This window comes from Excalfactoria chinensis, chromosome 4, assembly GCF_039878825.1.
Source record: "Excalfactoria chinensis isolate bCotChi1 chromosome 4, bCotChi1.hap2, whole genome shotgun sequence".
Lineage (NCBI taxonomy): Eukaryota > Metazoa > Chordata > Aves > Galliformes > Phasianidae > Excalfactoria > Excalfactoria chinensis.
Genome location: NC_092828.1, coordinates 7,637,419 through 7,654,329, shown reverse-complemented (window position 1 = coordinate 7,654,329; position 16,911 = coordinate 7,637,419). Strand labels below are relative to the sequence as shown.

The 16,911-nt window shown below is 45.6% G+C and overlaps 1 protein-coding gene across 2 annotated transcripts; it reads right to left on the bottom strand.

The window, feature by feature from the left end:
* Positions 1–3,993: 3,993 nt before the first annotated feature.
* On the bottom strand, positions 3,994–15,241 carry LOC140252297 (NELL2-interacting cell ontogeny regulator 1). Of its 2 annotated transcripts, none has more exons than XM_072336798.1 (4): positions 15,114–15,241; positions 14,791–14,948; positions 9,988–10,076; positions 3,994–6,281 (listed from the first exon to the last, which is right to left on the bottom strand). In XM_072336798.1, the coding sequence occupies exons 1-4, from the start codon at positions 15,167–15,169 to the stop codon at positions 6,267–6,269; spliced, it is 318 nt and encodes a 105-aa protein (XP_072192899.1). In that variant the 5' UTR covers positions 15,170–15,241; the 3' UTR covers positions 3,994–6,266. The 2 variants fall into 2 exon arrangements, with proteins under 2 accessions (XP_072192899.1, XP_072192898.1); XM_072336797.1 differs by having other exon boundaries at positions 3,994–6,285; positions 15,114–15,240.
* Between the last annotated feature and the right edge of the window lie 1,670 nt (positions 15,242–16,911).

Below are 16,911 nucleotides of genomic sequence, written 5' to 3'. Positions count from 1 at the left end.
TGAACCTTCCCACCAATATTCTGCTAAGTGTTGTTGCTGTGTGACAGATGGCAGCAGAGGGGCAGCCTGACAAAATGGTGCCTAGAAGTGTGTATGGAGCAATGGTTTGTCATTGAATTCCTTTGCAGGGAAAAAATGGCACCCACTGACTTGCTGAAAACTGATGGAGACCAAACAGTGGTTGTGAGCACATTGAGGCAGAGGGTGGTGGTGGTGACAGAGGCAGTGGCCGGCTCCACTGGTGGAGATTGTTATGAGTGCAGCATGCAGACTCTTGTTTATTGCTGGTGAAAACACACAGCTAATGGTAGTGACTGTGTCGAAAATAAAGAAGTGTCCTGTATCTGAGGATTCACTCTGTTAGGTGGTGTCACTGCGCTCTTTGTCTTGGCCATAGTTTCCATGGAAATAATTAGGAGGAGTTACTTTCAGAGCAACTTCTGTTGATGTGGCCTAAGGTAATTCCTCTTCACTCGGTGCGGCCCAGGCAAACCAAAAGGTTGGACACCCATGGTTCAGTCCATCCCAAAAGACTCCCAGCATCCCAATTGGGTGACTGCCTGGCTGTGCTTTCCAGACGCTGTATGAAACAAATGATTTAAGTTCTAGCAAAGTCACACATGCCACCGTTACAACCTGCAGTCACAGAGAGAGTAATTGTTTTCCAAGAGGACTGATATGCTTAACGCAACTTAAATGCCACTGTAATCTACCTGACCCTTCACACTTACTGAGTCCTGCTGGGCTTCCACAGCTCCACAGCTACACCCCCAGGAAACATTTGATAAGCCATCTGCGTGTGCAAAAGCAGCATTTGCTTTTCTTTGTCAGGCACAACAAAAGACAACTAAATCAGCTGTCTCCAAGTCTATCTCAGAATGTAAGGAATGACTGGATGTAGGAGCAAATTCCGCCTGGTTCACCAGATCGAATCCATCTCTAGCTGAACTCTGAGAAAGTCAACGCAGTTTGGTGACTACAAAAATACACTAGCATTATGCTGGGATCATCCCCAATTGTGCAACATGGCCATCTCAAGATGAAACGTAGCAGACCGGTCTGCAGATTCTGCCCAACAGTGGCCATTTTGTCTGCTCCCTTGCATGGGCCATTCTAGGGCCTGCAAAGTGGGACCCTGTCAAGGACACACAGAGTGGCACTCAGGGTAGTCGGGTCATGGGTTGTGAAGTTTCCTCCTCTTTCATGTTTGTAGCTCTGTACTCACAGATTAGACAGGTCTGCTTATTAGCACCCTGTACTGACAGCCTGGCCCTGCTAATAACATTCTCTTTGAACTACCAAACTCTTCATGGGTACGTCTGGCCTCTAAAGGTTTCCTGAATTCCCATTCCTTGCTTTTAATGAACTACAGTGAGGTTTGGATCATAAGAACTGCAATAGATCTGTCTTCCAGAAGAGCTGTTTCACGGGTGAATGACCAGACAGGCCCTTAGAAGAGAAAACTGAGCACGAGTGTCTGCAGCCTGCAGGCAGTTTGGGTTTCAGGGAATGGCAGCCTGCTTTAATAGGCTATATAATAATTCTAACATGCATGAACCCTCATCTTCCTGCTAGGATGAGAAGCTGTAAGATGGGATAAAAATGACTCTGCGTGCTACAGAGGTAGCAGCACCAACTTTGGATACAGCAGCACCTACTCCAGTTACAGCCCTCTGCTCTCCATCTTCAATACACAGCCAGGCCACTCCATGCCGGCCAGTGTGCCAAGCTTTTCCTTGGTCAGGATTAAAGGTGCCCACGCTATCAGGTTCCTCAAGTGAGGCTCTGGCAGCCCATCTTCCCAGGCACTGTGAGCAGCTCACAAATTATTTGTCAATGGGGTTCTCCTCAGATGAGCCGCTCAGTCACCCAGGCAGAAGCTGCTGGATGCTTTCTCTGGTTTGGCAGTGACTGAGTGATGTATGCAAGTGTTTGTCAGCCACGGCTGGAAAGCCTCACAACAGCTTATTCCAGACTCCAAACTTGGTAGTGAAATCCCTGCTGGTGCATGCAAGGTATCCAGTGCCTTTCATGTATAAACATCACTTCTAAATGGAAGCTGACCTTGAGGAGGCAATACAAAACCTTTCTCTTCTGCCAGGTACAATGATAGTTTTACATGGACAAGGTATCAATCGGACCTCAAGTCAAAGGGAAAGCAACAAGATGCATTTTCCCCAAGTTTGCTGTTTTTATCTTCCCAGCCTGCAAGTTTCTAGAGCACCTTAGAAAAAAGAACTAAATATTGGGAAAGATAGGCTTTTTACAATCTGATCCATATGGGCTTGTGAACAGATCCATAGTTCTATTTCAGTTTCTTCTTTTATTTATATGGAATGAAGTCTGATACAAGAGCTTGTCATTCTGGCTCCATCTACAATGTATGGAATACTACAAGCAAGCTGCTGTATCAAGAGCTAGGAAGAAACATCCATTCTGGATGCAGATAGCATCTATCTTTTGTACTGTTGCCCACTGCAGATGATGGAACACGTTGTGCACAAATACAACAGGGGGATTGTATGAAATCCAAACAGCAGTTCCATCAGAACAAATATACCGAGTAAACATAGCACTGTGTTAGTTAGTGTGAAACGGGCCTGAGTCACCTTCTGTGCTTTCCAGTGAGTTCGTGAAGGATCCCATGTGGGCAAATGAAGAATCTGGGCCACAGTGTTGAGAGAACAGCTCTGAAAATGAATTTCAGAATAAACAGGAACATATGGAGTTCAAAGAAAGCATTCACACGAGCCAGACTGAACAAAAAGTCCACACTTTACCAGGGACTTTTCTGCTAAGAGCTGCTGCATGGAAAACGTCGTAATGGATGTAGTGAGCTGAAGCTTTAATAATGGATATTAACAAACATCATCATTTATGGTAATTCTTTTTCATATTCTAGGGACAGTGCTGTGCTTACACACAGAGCATGAAGCTACTAATAGATAGATAATGTAAGCATATAAGTTTGTTCACACTGGGTTTGACCAAAGGTCTTTCTAGGAAAAAAAAAGACACTGAATATTTTCTACATTTTACACACACGTGTATATTTGCAATTGTTATTATTTTTCCAGCTCTAGTTCATTTTTGCCACCGATGCTATTCTTTACATGACTGCTGCCTTCCTCCTTGACTAGTAAAAGCACTTACAAACCTGCTGTGGGATTGAGTGCACCCTCAGCAAATTTGCAGATGACAGCAAGCTGAGTGGTGCAGTTGACACTAGAGGGCAGGGATGCCATCCAGAAGGGTCTGGAGAGGCTTGAGAGGTGGGCCCATGCCAACCTCATGAAGTTCAATGAGGCCAAGTGCAAGGTCCTGCCCATGGGCAGGCACAAGAAGCTGTGCCTACACATTAACACAATTATACCACTTCTTTTCTATGGAGAATGTAACTGTGCATGTTTACAGCCTACCACTTCCACTCCATTGTATACCAATGTATATCAATGCTCTGTGTCCAAGGCTATTTGCAGCAGCGCTGAAAGAAAAGACACAGCTTGATTTCAAAAGGTCACAGACTTTTATCTTGGATCCACAGCAAAATGGTGCTTTGAGTGCTATGACTTCCTGCTTTAAGACCTCCTGCAACAAAAACCTTTTCTAATATACAGTTTCTTCTAGCACATGGACTTCATGAGCAATAATAAATTAAAGCTACGTAGCTCAGTTTTTAGTTAGCACTACCTTGCTCATTAAAAGCAGCTTTACCACAGCTACCAAGTTCAGAGTATGGAGTCTTTAGAAAAGTTCTACAAGTCTTTGCAGTACGTTTAACTTCAAATAAGACTGAGTTCGATTTTATACTTCACCAAATAGGAATACATCCATAGATTTACCTCAAATGCCTTGATTTCCTTATTCCAAATTGCACTTTTCCATCTGAGAATTTTCCAACTCATTAAAGAGCAGATATTTATTTCTACACGAGCACTCTTAGGTTACATCAGTTAAGTTAAATCAGCAACAAAGCACACCAAACAACGCAACGCATCTTGAATCTTTATTATCGTAGACAAAGAGGAATACATCTCATCACTGCTGTCACAGTTGCAAACTTGCAGCGTCCCTGATTCCTTTGGGAGCCATAGAACACCCACCCGTCAGTCATCCCACCTCTATCATAATAAGCTGCATATCAAAACTCAGCTGTGCTCAACCACTTTTCTAGATAAAAACACAGCCAAAAACAAAACAACAACCCCCCAAACCCAGCATTTGCTAACAGGACTTTGCCCCGTTCTTTAAGGTACCAGCAGAATAAGCATGCACAACAGCAATACAAGACCACAGACATGCTGCTGTCCCCAGAAAGTGAGCTGTGCTGAACAACTCGCAGCTTCCGTGCTGAAATCCTCCCTCCTGCCAAGAATCAGTTCCAGATCTGTGCACTGCTTACGTTCAAATCGAAGTGGGAGCAAAGCAACCTAAGGCTGGTATTTGAAAGCAGTTGTGTTACGCCTGCTGTTTGAGTTGTCAAATAAACCACTCCATTATGAGACTCTCTTGCTTCCCTTCAGCCAGTTTCCAGTGCTTCAGTGGAGCGTAATGCTTCTAAAAGCAACGTGCTGCAGCATCACGATGCTTTCCCTTTTATACAAGCAGGGTCCGGACAACCTATAAAGGGTTTTTCTAGAATACTACAGAATTCCTGCTTAAAACAAAGGCAGAAGGATGCTTTTCCTTACTGAGAACCAGCAACCTTTCAAGTTACTTTGCCAGAGTGCATTCTAATGCTGTCTATTACTGCCTGTGGCTGCACACAAAGTATTTTGGCAGTGGGTCGCAGTTCCCTCTGCCTGCAGTGGCAGAATAAAATGGAAAAGAAGAGGTTTTGAAACATAGAGGTTTCTGCTCAGAGCTCCCTGAGCAGCCTGACAGCAGAATATCAGCTGCTTTTGGAGCAGTGGGCGTTTTGGTAAGGGTTGACAAAATAACTCTGAGAACTATCGTTGTTGGTGCTGCTCCCACACCCTCGTGTGTATAGAACTTCAGATGAGTGTGTAGATGCTCTGGCTTGATCTCCACATTTCCATTCGTTACGCTTTGGGGAAGATATTTGAAGTTTGATGGGAATCTGTTACTCTGTACAATAACTTTCCACTGGGGGGATCTTCTGTTCTCCCCATCCTGCCCACCCCAAACAAAAAGGAAAGAAAAAGGAAAACAAGGGGAAAGGATGTGCCGCTGTTTTTCAAAGCACAACAAGGTGCAATCTTGCCTACTACCGCTACAGTGCCGGACCCATTCTGTCCTCTCATCTCCCACTGACTGCAGCGGGAACATCCATGGCATCAGCTCTGCAACACATCACTGTGGAGAGAAATTCCTCCCTGTGTAAGTCCATGCGAGAGCTGCCGGCCGTCTTGCTGGAAGCCATCTATTTAAGAAGTGGAGTTTGCAGGAGGCTCCTGGCAGTGTGGGTGTTGTGCAGGCCTTGTGCCAGACCTGCTGTAGCGGCCAGTGAGAGTGGTACAGCCCAGGCTGTGATTTGCTTAATGAAAGACACTTCTCCGGAAGATTTTGGCAGACACAATCAGTTCTATTGCCAGGCAGCATTCATGTGATTATAAACGTTAGCGATCGCTTTGGATACTGAATAAATCCCTCCAAAAAGATCACAGCTACTGTGTGGCTCTGAAGAAACAAGCGCCGGGTACAGATTACTGTTTGCTGTGCACTGGATTATTGATACAATTGGGAACAAATACCTCCTGTGGGCTGCCAGGCAGGCAGTGACAACTACTAATTTCTGTATAAAAGCACGACTGCCTGTTTGCAAATTTACAGCAGGGCATCACCGCAAAGCAGCTTCATTTTCTCTTTTGGGACGCACTTGTAACGTAAATACATAAAAGAATTTGACTCCGCTTACTATCACAGATCTGTGGCAATTTACATAAGCTGAGGGGTTGGCCTGAGAGTCTAAGGACAATTTTTGGCGTGAAGTAGCAGGAAAGTGAGATGCTGCCCTTACACAAAACCCAGGAACGAGACACTAACGCCGCTTCTTCTTTTGACACTGCAGCAGATGCACTGTGACATACAGTACTGACAAAACACATCAAGGGCAAAATGAGCTAATGGGGCTGTACCTGTTTGGATAAAAATTGTTTTCCTGTGGTGCAGCACTCTGTACCCTCCTGTCATTTCTTCAACAGCCTTTTGAAAATGAATGCATAATACGTGTCCATTGGCCTAATCCCAGCGCTCATTTCAGTGCATGGCAGGAAAGCAGTCGCACAGGCCTCTCTTCTCTGCTCTCAGGAGGAGGGTTTCTGTCTGCAGGAAAAAATCGGGTTAAAAAGAAACAAAAAGAAGGAAAGAAAAAGAAAGAAAGGAAGAAACTGGGGAAAAAAAAGCACTTTAAAAAGGTACGAGTGTAAAATCGATTGACCTAATTCTTCTACACAGCTGTAGTCGAGGTGCTTTGCTGAGTGAGAAATCACTGTTATTACGGTTGGCTTCCATCCAGAAAAAGTGACACAAAATAAGCATATTCAGAATCAAGAGGCACGGAGAGTATTTTGGTAACCCAAATGTTTCCATTTCCATCGTTAACTTCCAGGGACAGAGCTGTCAATATTATTAAAATGTCCTTTCTAAATGCTGAGCAAAATTCCATTTTCAGCTGCGCTGCTCTTAATTCCTTCCCACTGATTGATGGCTTCCTGTTGATGAAGCCTTCAGAGCTGTACAATTTAATTGTGCCAGATAGCGTGTGCTAAGGGGCCGATTATGCTCTCCATTACGCTGCTGTTTCTCCACTGGGTTCAATCCCGCTGTCAGTCTAACCACCTTGTCTGAAACTCACCTCTTTTTAGGGCAGATCTGGACTTGAGCTTGTGGCTCTCGTTTCAACCTGAAGTAGCTTGGTGGCAGTCGCCTTATTACCAACTCCATTTGGAGCCGTGCCTCCAGAACCCCATCAAAAGCTTAAAAACCATTCTCTGTACAAATCATTTAGAGCCATTTGTTCTTGGTTTTGGAGTGTCTTGGTAGAGAATAATTTCCCAGCTTTTGTTTCTTTCTCCTCCAGGAAAAATAATAACTTTGGATTCTCAAATGCACTTAAATATCAGGTATTACTGCAGCTTAGATCTCTTGTTGGCCTTGGACTCACTTTTTGAGAAACAAAGACTGAACTTCCCAAATACTACAGGAGTTTCAGAAGTGTCAAAACAAGAGCAACAAGGGGCTGCCCAGGGAGGTCGTGGAGTCACCAGCCCTGGGTGTGCCCAAGAAATATGTAGACGTGGTACTTTGGACATAGTTTGGAGGGCAGTATTGGTGGTAGGTGGATGGTTGGACAAGATAAGCTTAGAGATCTCTCCCAGCATCAATAATTTCATGGTTCTATGATTCTAAGTGTAATTGTGACCAAAGATGAATGTTTTCCTGAGCATAGATTTGTTGTTCTCAACCTGTGGTCTCCGGCCCCTTAAGTAGTTTGCAAACTAACTCTGAAGAGTTCCTTGGGGAAAAGAAAAATCCTTAAGCCTTTCCAGGCTTAAATTCAGCATAAATGGATTTCCCATTTGCACTGGGGGAAAAAAAAACAACAACCAAAGAAACGAGAGTACTAAAGCTTAGAGATTTCTTATTAGCAAAAGATCAAAAAGTTCTGTGGAACACCGACTCTTCAGCTGGTGCTCCCCTTACAGGATGCTTCCTGACAACACCAGCAGGCCTAATTAATGAAGATACCCAGTTCCCATAGCAATAGCTGGGCACTTCTACCCAAGGATCTTCTCTGCTGAGCCCAGACTCCCTGCCCCCCAGCCCAGTGCCTCCATCCCCAGCCACTCCCACTCTGCTGCTCACCTCTTGCTCTCACAGTGCAAGCTTTGCAGGCAGAGGCTGTTTGAGAGATGCTTTTTCCTTCCCTCACTTCATTCTTTTCAGCCTAAACTTCTGACATCTACCTTTGCATTAAAGACGACTTGCTCACATTCCTTGTCTGCTTTCACTTATCAGCTTAGTGCAATGGCAAGCATTATTGTTGTACATTCAAGCAGCACTGCTTCTTGGTTATACAGTGCAATCCTGGATGAGTGAATGCTCCCATTGTTGGGAGCCCAGTAAAAATCAAAGAATCATCTTAATGTCACACAGGCTTATTGGTTTTCACTGTAATGCCTGCAAGCTGTCACTGTTACACAAACCCCGCCAAGGCATCACTCATGACTACCTACAGGCAGGAGGAGCAGCTTGGGGACCACACGACTATAAAGCAAAAGACTTTGAGAGAGAAGCATTGATTACCAAAATTAACTGTGGCCACGTTGGAAGTCCCTGACTGATCAGTCCTCCATGAGGTTTGCCCTTAGAGCAAGAATTTTAAAGACTCAGAGCTGTTCAGTGAAGTTATTAGTGTGTAAAACGTGAGCAGAGTTGGGTCAGTATCAGCCAAACACTAGTAGTTAAGTGAAGATATGAAGGCTGTACCTGTCTGAGAACGGAGGGCCATTTGTAGAGGTTTGGCCACAGCCTTTCATTTTTGTAACTGCACCATGTCATAATTTGTACTTAACTGAAGTGTCTCTTCCAGAAAGGCCTTTGGAGTCTCAACACCTCCTTCATACACTGGCACAAAATGTTTCAGATGCACCTAATCCAAACAGGTGACTCTCAGCTGTGCATCAGAGCAGGCCAGCCCAGCTGCAGGGGTGGAGCTCTGCTGTTTGCAGTCTGATGCCTAATGGTAAGTGAGTTTTAGGCTAGTGCATGGGAAACTTCTGCAATGTAACCCATCCTGCACACAGATCCCTGGCCGAATCAGTTTGCTGTCCATAGCTTGTGAAAGCTTCCTCATTGTCTGCAGCCCTACATGATTGTCCAAGGTCATAAGAAACCAAAGGCAAAGCAATATAATTGCCGTTCAGTTTTACAACTTGAGACATGATTGATTCAACTCTCTGTGGCTGACTGCCATGAATGGCGATTTGAGCAGAACGTGGCAGGGGGGTTGGACTCGATGATCTCTAGAGGTCCCTTCCAACCCCTATAATTCTGTGATTCTGTGATTCTGTGATTCTGTGACTTCGAAGGACCAAGGAGCCCTTCTCACCCACCAACAAAGATGGCACTGGCCAAAAGCAGCCACCCAAGGGAACCACAGACGAGGCTCCAGTCTGACTGTTGTCACGTTGCCAATGTATATGGAACCATTAGGAAAGCAGAGGTAGTGCAAAGCATATGAAGCGGCTTTATTGTAGAATCATAGAATTATTTGAGTTAAACTTAATCTAGTCCAACTCCCCTGAAATGAACAGGGACTCCTACAGCTCCACCAGGCTGCTCCTTGGACTCTCCTGCTCCTTGCAAACTTCAGTCAGCATGGAACCATTTGTGAATTTTCATTAAGCCCTATCCCAGCCAATAGCCATGCATATTTACAAACCCACATATGTAAGCAATGCTAAAGTCAGGGCATTTTATCGCACCCTCACATTTTGTTCTTTGGGACCTCTGCAGCACAACAGAGGCAGGTGAGGCTGCAAAATGCCCCATATGCTGTGAAAACTGCCCAAGCAAATACACTCACCTCTTCTTCTTGGAAAGTATCAGTACATGAACAAGGAATAAACATGCCCGCCTTTCCTCTCTGCCAGCCCTGTTTGCCACCCTATTGCTAATCCATTCATCTGCTGCTCCCACCCATAGAGTGATGAATCCACTCTTAAAAAGCAACGTTATGAAACAGAGAATAAACCTTCTTTCTCACTCCCTTCTCCTACACACATCTCCTTTTCTTCTTTATTTTATGCATGAATTGTCAGGGGTAATTCTTTAGCCTGTTATGCAAGAAATCAGGCTATTGAAGCTCTCCAACCGGGTGGCAAATAATCTGCACTTGGTACAATCCTATTTGCTGGAACGAAAGTGAGTCAGCAGAGATGTCGTGTCTGCTGTATGCAGACAGGCAGACCTGGCTGCTCGGAAACAAAGGCTAAGGAAAAGTTTTCTTACAGAAGCACATACCCGCGTGTCTAGGTTATACGCCATCTTCTTTAAGTCCTGCAACGCCCTCTGCATGAACTCAAACGCATGGCAGTCAACGCAGGGACGGCCTGGAAAAAAAAAAGGTATAGAAAAAAAGACATCACTGACACAGCGTGAAATCCGGAATGCAGCAGTACAAAGAGGGAACACTCAGAGACCTCGTAATTCCAGGAGAAAATCCATTTTACCAGGATCCACACCTGCATCTGTGCAAAGTTAGGGCTGCCTATGGCCAGGCTATGTGTGAGTGCCCACTTCTTGAGTGAGGACCAGCAAAAGCACGAGTGCTTTGCTGCTTTGCCTTTTCCGAACACAGCCTAAGCTCTGTTCTGCCAGGTGCTGAATGCCTTCAGCTCCCATCCTCTCTCTTTGAAATGGAAATCCCCCATTCCTCCCCACACCTGGGTTAATTCTGCACAGGTTGGCTGCAAATAGCAGTTGCAGTGGATCAAAAATCAGCCAGCCAGCTCTGTTTTTATGAGAGCAAGATCTTACGAGAAGAGCTTGGCAAGGGTCAGCAGCAGATCTGTACTTGTTTCCTTCACCTGCTGCTCTGTTTTTCCTTTGCCAGTAATGCAAAGTGTCCCACTGGCTCTGCAGCTGGTGCCAATGTGCATGCACAGAGGGACAGGGCAGGGGGAAGGCAGAGAGAGGAAGAGGAAGGGATGTGCCAACAACCTCCTGGCTCACTGCTGGGCTTGGGCATTTCTACTCTGCCAGGATTCACCCTGCGCTGATCTTGTGCCCTTTAGTAAAAGAATAAATGGAGTATGTGCTTTCAGAGGAAGAAATTGCAGACACAGGGAGACACAGGAGGAATGGAGAGAGATGAAATTTTATATTGATCACAGAGCCCTGACAGCGTGTGGGGGGAAATGTTAAAATCTTTGTCCCCAGGCAGCCACTTGTGCTGCTCTGACAAAGCAAAGTGAGTACAAAGCTGCGGCTGAGGTGGCTACAGAGCTCCCTGCAGACTGTTATCAGTATTTAGACAGTCAAACTGTTCTCACTTCTGAGCATGGAGGAAGAGCCTGAATACTCAGTGTGCTGTTGGCAAACCTGCCACTCGCTTGGGGCTGCGGCCTACTCCTTAGAAAGCAGCCTACCCTGGCCTACTTGCCTGCCCTGAGGTGACTGTCACCATATCACATGTGTAACCAGGAGCTGCACTCAGTGATCCTTGCAGGTCTCTTCCAACTTGGGATATTCTATGACACTGCGACACCCTGGCCGTGTCTTTGTGCAGTGGCACAAAGAGAGCTCACTAAAGCAGCACCACTGCAGATAAGGGGACAGCTGTACCTGGGAGGAGGACAGCCAGGAAGGCAGCTGGCTGTGAACCTTCCACTTGCAGCCCTGCAGAGCACACATCAGAGCAGAGCATTGGAAATCAAGGCACTGCTGAACTCATCACTGAACTTCTTGCACTTAGCATGGAACAACCTGAATGCAGTTCCCCCGTTAAAACAGGGGCAGCAAATCCCCACTGTCTGGCAATCCTACAGCTACAGTCTGCTTTTTATCAGCAGAAACACCCAAACCCTGACTGCAGCTGAGCTTTTAAATGATCATAATAGCAGGTTCTTGCAGTAGTCAATATCAGATACTTTGGTAATACATAAGATTAAGCACTTGGTTGGTTGCTGTTTGTTTTTTGTTTTTTTTTTTCCTTCTTAGAACAAAGCTATGGGAAACGAGATGCAGCCCCACAGGGTCAGAGCCTTTGCTCATGTAAAGGATTTACTCACTCCCCTAAGCTGAGGCCATCTTGCTGCTGTGGGGCTGGTGGTGCTCATTGCTCATTCCAGTGTACCGTTGTTAGTGATTAGGAGTGTTACTGTTGGTGATTCCTACCAGCCTACTGCAAAGCAGGTGGGGTGCAGCTGTGCTCATCGTGGGGTCTACTGCTGGAATCTGAGAGGGCTAAAATTAGCTTGAGGTATTCCCAGAGACAGGAATGAATTAAAATAATTGCAGTAATTAATAGATAACCCTCCAAGTTCCCAGTGGTGGCCATGCTATGTCCAGCTTTGCTTCAAGTAGGCAACTGCTGTAAAAACTCTCAATGGGAGTAATAGTGGGGTGGGCTTGGATGGGTTGGGATGGGGTAGGGTATAACCTACTGTAGGACTAGATGATCTCCAGAGGTTCCTTCCAAGCCCTACAACTCTGTGATCACAGATCAAACCTCTAGATTAGACCTCTAGCAGTATTATTTTAGGCTACCAAGAGACATGAGAATAGACATCCCGAGTCTTGGATTTAAGTCCTACATGGATTTTTCTCACATTAATTTGACACATTGTTTCTTGAATCCATGGGAACTCTCAGCATCTGCAGCATGGTGTGCCAATGAGTTCCACAGCTCAGCAGCTCACTCTGTGAGCAAACTGTCCATCTCGTAGGCTCTGAAGTTAACTTCTACTGCTGTCACTTTCTGCCTCCAATTTTTTTGCAGTGAAAAAGACATTTATTACATAATCGCCATCCTTGCCCCACTTCTGACTTTGCTGATCTCCATCACTCCCCACCTCAGTGTCACCCTTCCAGACTGAACAGCTGGCCTGCAAGCTGCTCTACCTAAGCTGGGCTCATCCTCTCTTCATGCTCAGTACATTTTCACTAAGACACTCATGAACACTTCCTCAGGCTAACTCTGTCTGGTTTCATAAGGGGGTTGAGCAGATCTAAGTACATTCTGCTTTCTGTCCTCAGCTGCAGGTTCCCACACTTTCCCTTGCTCACAGCAGCAGAGAACGAGCAGTTGCTTGGTCAGCTGAATTGCTGATTATTTTTCTCCAGATCAGCTCTTGAATGTACAAGTCCTGGGGCCAGAATGAGGACAAGGGAGAAAGTTATGGTGAGAAGGGCAGAAGCAGCACAGGCTTACATCAGCTTAAAGCAATCGTGGAACCAAACCTTAAGTCCCACCATAGCAAAGCACAGCAGAGTGCTATTAATTCCTTGCTGACAGCTGGGAACAGGCTATCATTCATAGGAAGACTTAACAGGTTTGTGGATTAACATAATGAGAATTATCAAGAGTCAGCTATAATTCTTTAAATGGATCCTGTCAGCATGAGGACTGTGTCTGCCTTTGTGTGTCTGGGGTGAAGTGGGGGAGGAGAGCTTAAAATATGCTTCTTGGCTTCTTCTTGGTGAAAAACTGCAGCTGAAAGCACTGTGACTTTCCCTCGCATACACATGGCATTTACTCTTTGTATCTCTTGCACCTTGGCTCATGCAACCAGACTGACCGGCTTCTTTCTTCAGTTCCACATTTCATCCTTCATAGTGGACAATCTGGACTGGAAATGCAAAGGTAGCCTGGGGAAACTGCTTAATTAATTTTTGGAGGATTGCTCTGAACTTTAAAGAAAATACTCTTGAAAGCATTAGCAACACCACTTCAGACTTGAACAGTCTTTGTAAATGCAAAATAGCGTGTATGAAGTATAAGGACCTAATTAATCACTTCTAATCAGCATTATTCAGAAAGAGCTGGGCCTGGCTCTGACTGGCAAAGAGAAAGCAAAGTGGAGCTTAGGAGATGGTATCCCAGGCCAGAGATCAGTGTTACACAACAACAGCACAGGACCTCTACAGCTCTGAGAAGATAACATGGACTTAAGCACATCAGCAGCACTGTCCCCAAAATGGGTCAGTACCCGGGAGGATAGAGAGCTGAGTGAGAAATAGCCTATGGAGCTGACATCAAGCAGGGAAAGATTCAGGAATGTCTGTACTAGATCACATCAAAGCTCTGTCTGGCCCAGTGTCCTGAATTCCAAGCACTGTGTCTCATTTTAGGTGTCTAGGAGCATTTCCAGGCTTTGAGAGCAGCTGGCACTGATGGGCAAAGGAGGGTACCTGGAACACTGAGCAACTGTGCAGCATTTCCTCAACCACAGGCTGACAAGGAGCACTGCAAGCTCCTTGTTGCTTTAAAACACTGTTCCTGCGGCAACAAGGAGGTTTATAATTCATGGTGAGTCAGGAGCCTTCCTCCTGGCCTGGCCTCAGACAGAAACACCATTTGTGCATTCACAGCAATGCTGCCAGCCTCTGCAATTCAGGGCAGGGCAGCGTGTCTCTGCAGAAACACCGGGTGCCCTCCTTTCCTCATTCTCACATGCAAAAGCAAAACAAGACAAGGAATCTTTCTCAAGGACTCCTCAGGGGACTTAGTAGCCTGGTCACAGGATATCAGAAAGGTTAGATCTGATTTGGAGACAGTGGCCATAATAAAATGGGAGTTTCTGCTGCACAAGAGGAACAAGGAACCATCGCATACTTCTCCTCCTAGATGTGTTGACTCACCTCTGCTATCACAGACACACAGAAGTCACATAGGGTTTATTTTTAAGCATGATATTCTCCTTGAGCAGACAGTACCGACCACTTGCCACAAAACTGCATGCAATTGCATTCCCCATTTTGAAAAACAAAAGAATTCCCAGAGGGTTTTTAAGCTTTCAGTGAGCAGCTGCTTCAAACTTCCTGACCAAAACACCCTGAGAACACCGACTGAGAACCATTCCCCAGTGTCTTCCAACTATTGCCTCATTTTAGAGCTGAGGAAGTTAAACTAGAGACTTGCTCAAAATGATAGAAGAAATTAATACAGAGCTGTGATCCAAAGCCAAGAGCTCCCAGCTCCAAGGTGTGCGTGAGCCAGTCAGCAAGGTATCCCTGGGACTGTGTGTGTGGCTGCAGGGGTAAGAGGAGGGCGCAAAGCAGGACACGTGCAGCAGGGCATGAGAGCAGCACGGCAGTACGTACTTTCAGCAGGAATGACACTCCCCGAGTCCTGGCTGGCCCCCACAAGCCTCACGCTTAGCAGGCCCAGCACCGAGATGAAGGGGATCACCACACGCATCGCACTCCAGGCAGAAGGCAACGCCATCGCTCGTGTCAGTAATTCAAGCTCTCTTCCCAGCCTGGAATGAGGAGAAAGAGTGAAAATCAGCAGTTTGCTCCCTACAAAGAAGGAGATGAACTGTGATATGCAAAGACCCACAGGTACACACAAAGCCACATGCATGCATCACAGTGATGACATACTGTGGGCTGCAATACTCCCAAAGGAGCAGTTTGCCCAGTACCTGAGCTTTCTCTTCACCCGTGGAGCAGCTGAAACGAGCAGGCGAGACTCCAGCATTCACTCTGAGCATGCGTCCCCCTGCATCCCCCCTTCCCCGATTAGGGTCATTGCCATGGAGATTTGCTATAGCAACACGGAAAAATTGGAGCTGCCAAGTGGAGGAGAAGATTTAAAGGGACCACAATGCTGTGGATGGTCACTGCTTTTCTTCTCTGCTTCCACCCCTTCCAAGGCCACCTCCTCTCCTCAGTGGACACCGGCTGCTGCCATCCACATCGGAGGGTCATGGGCAATGTTTGGGTTGGCTGCTTTTATTCTTGAAGTGACTGTGCTGAACCATGCAGCTCCCATCCCTTGGTTTAACTGTAACTCAAAGTGAGATTTCATTCCCAGAGATTACAAATAAGAAGGAGACTCAGAAGTTTGCTTGGAAGAAAAAAACATCCAGTGACTGCTGGCGGTGTCTCAAGCTGCCTTGTGTAGAAGGTCCACATGTTGTTCTCAGTCACTGGGGTCTTGAGAAGGTCATGTCCACCAAAATGTCTCCACTGACACTATAAGTAGATAAGACTCCCAGTCCAAGCTCTGGAGTTGGGTTCCTGAGGTGAGACTATGTGAGATGGCCCAGTTTAACACCTCCTGTCTCCTAACAAGCTTCAGATACCTGCTAAAGGAGCAGCTCCACAAGAGCCAGGATGTAATGGAACAACATTGTACAGTTTGCCTGTACACTCATCTAGGGCTGGTCACACAGTCTAGCCTTGATCTGCAGTTTTAAATAACACCAAATGGAAATTCTGGCACAAAATGTAAACCTTACACTTCCATTTACCCTGGCATATGTGTTTCTAGCACATACACTCATTTTGGGCCTGTGGGCCATATCACACTCTTCATACGTGAGCTTAAAGAGGAGGACAGAAAGCAATTAATTACATGTGCAACAGTCTTTGTTAATGTGGGAAGCATTGTTTATCCTAATATTTTTTCAAGGTACCAATACAGTCTTTTCTGTAGTTGTAAAGATTATATAAAATCATTTCCATAGTTGCTTGGTCTTTTCGGTAGGTAGGTAGTACAGGCAACACAACCCACAGTGAGATAAGGAAAGGAATATGACATACTGGGGAAGGAAAGCAACCTTAGAATTAAACGGAGGTCTTTTCCTACTTAACTGGAAAGTGTAAGGGGGGATCAGAACAGAGAACTTGGGAAATGTTTGAATAAAAGGAAGCTGAATGTCCTGAAATATGTCATTCCCAGGATGCCAAGATTCTAAGGATACCTACACATAGTTTGGCAATATCCTATCATTAGGGTCTAGATATCACAGCTGAGTTTTGCTTAGTTGTGTTTACATGCAATAAAGCTTCTTTGTTAGTGGACTTAGTCTTGTTTTCTGACTGCTCAGCCACCCACTATCCAGGCTTAACACTGTGGTAGCACCACAGAAGGAGTACTTGCTGAATTGGACTACTGCCATCCAGACAGTGCAACAACACTGATCTTGCTCCCACTTGTAACAGTGGGGGAATCTACAGTAGGGCCCTTTCTATGCACAATCTAATGGGGCAGAAGGCATTATTTCTGTATTAAAACACTCTACTAAGCTTAAAATAATGTCCTTTTTTTCAATTGCGTGGTGTCAACATAAAATAATCAGACCTTGCGCTTGCAGAGTCCATCCAGTTTTTGCCTCCTTAGGAAGTACAAAAAACATTCCCAACACCTCTTGTTAGCACAGGTGTGTGGTCCAAGATGCATTTCTCAATTCACAGGGCAAAGAGCCAATGTCTGTG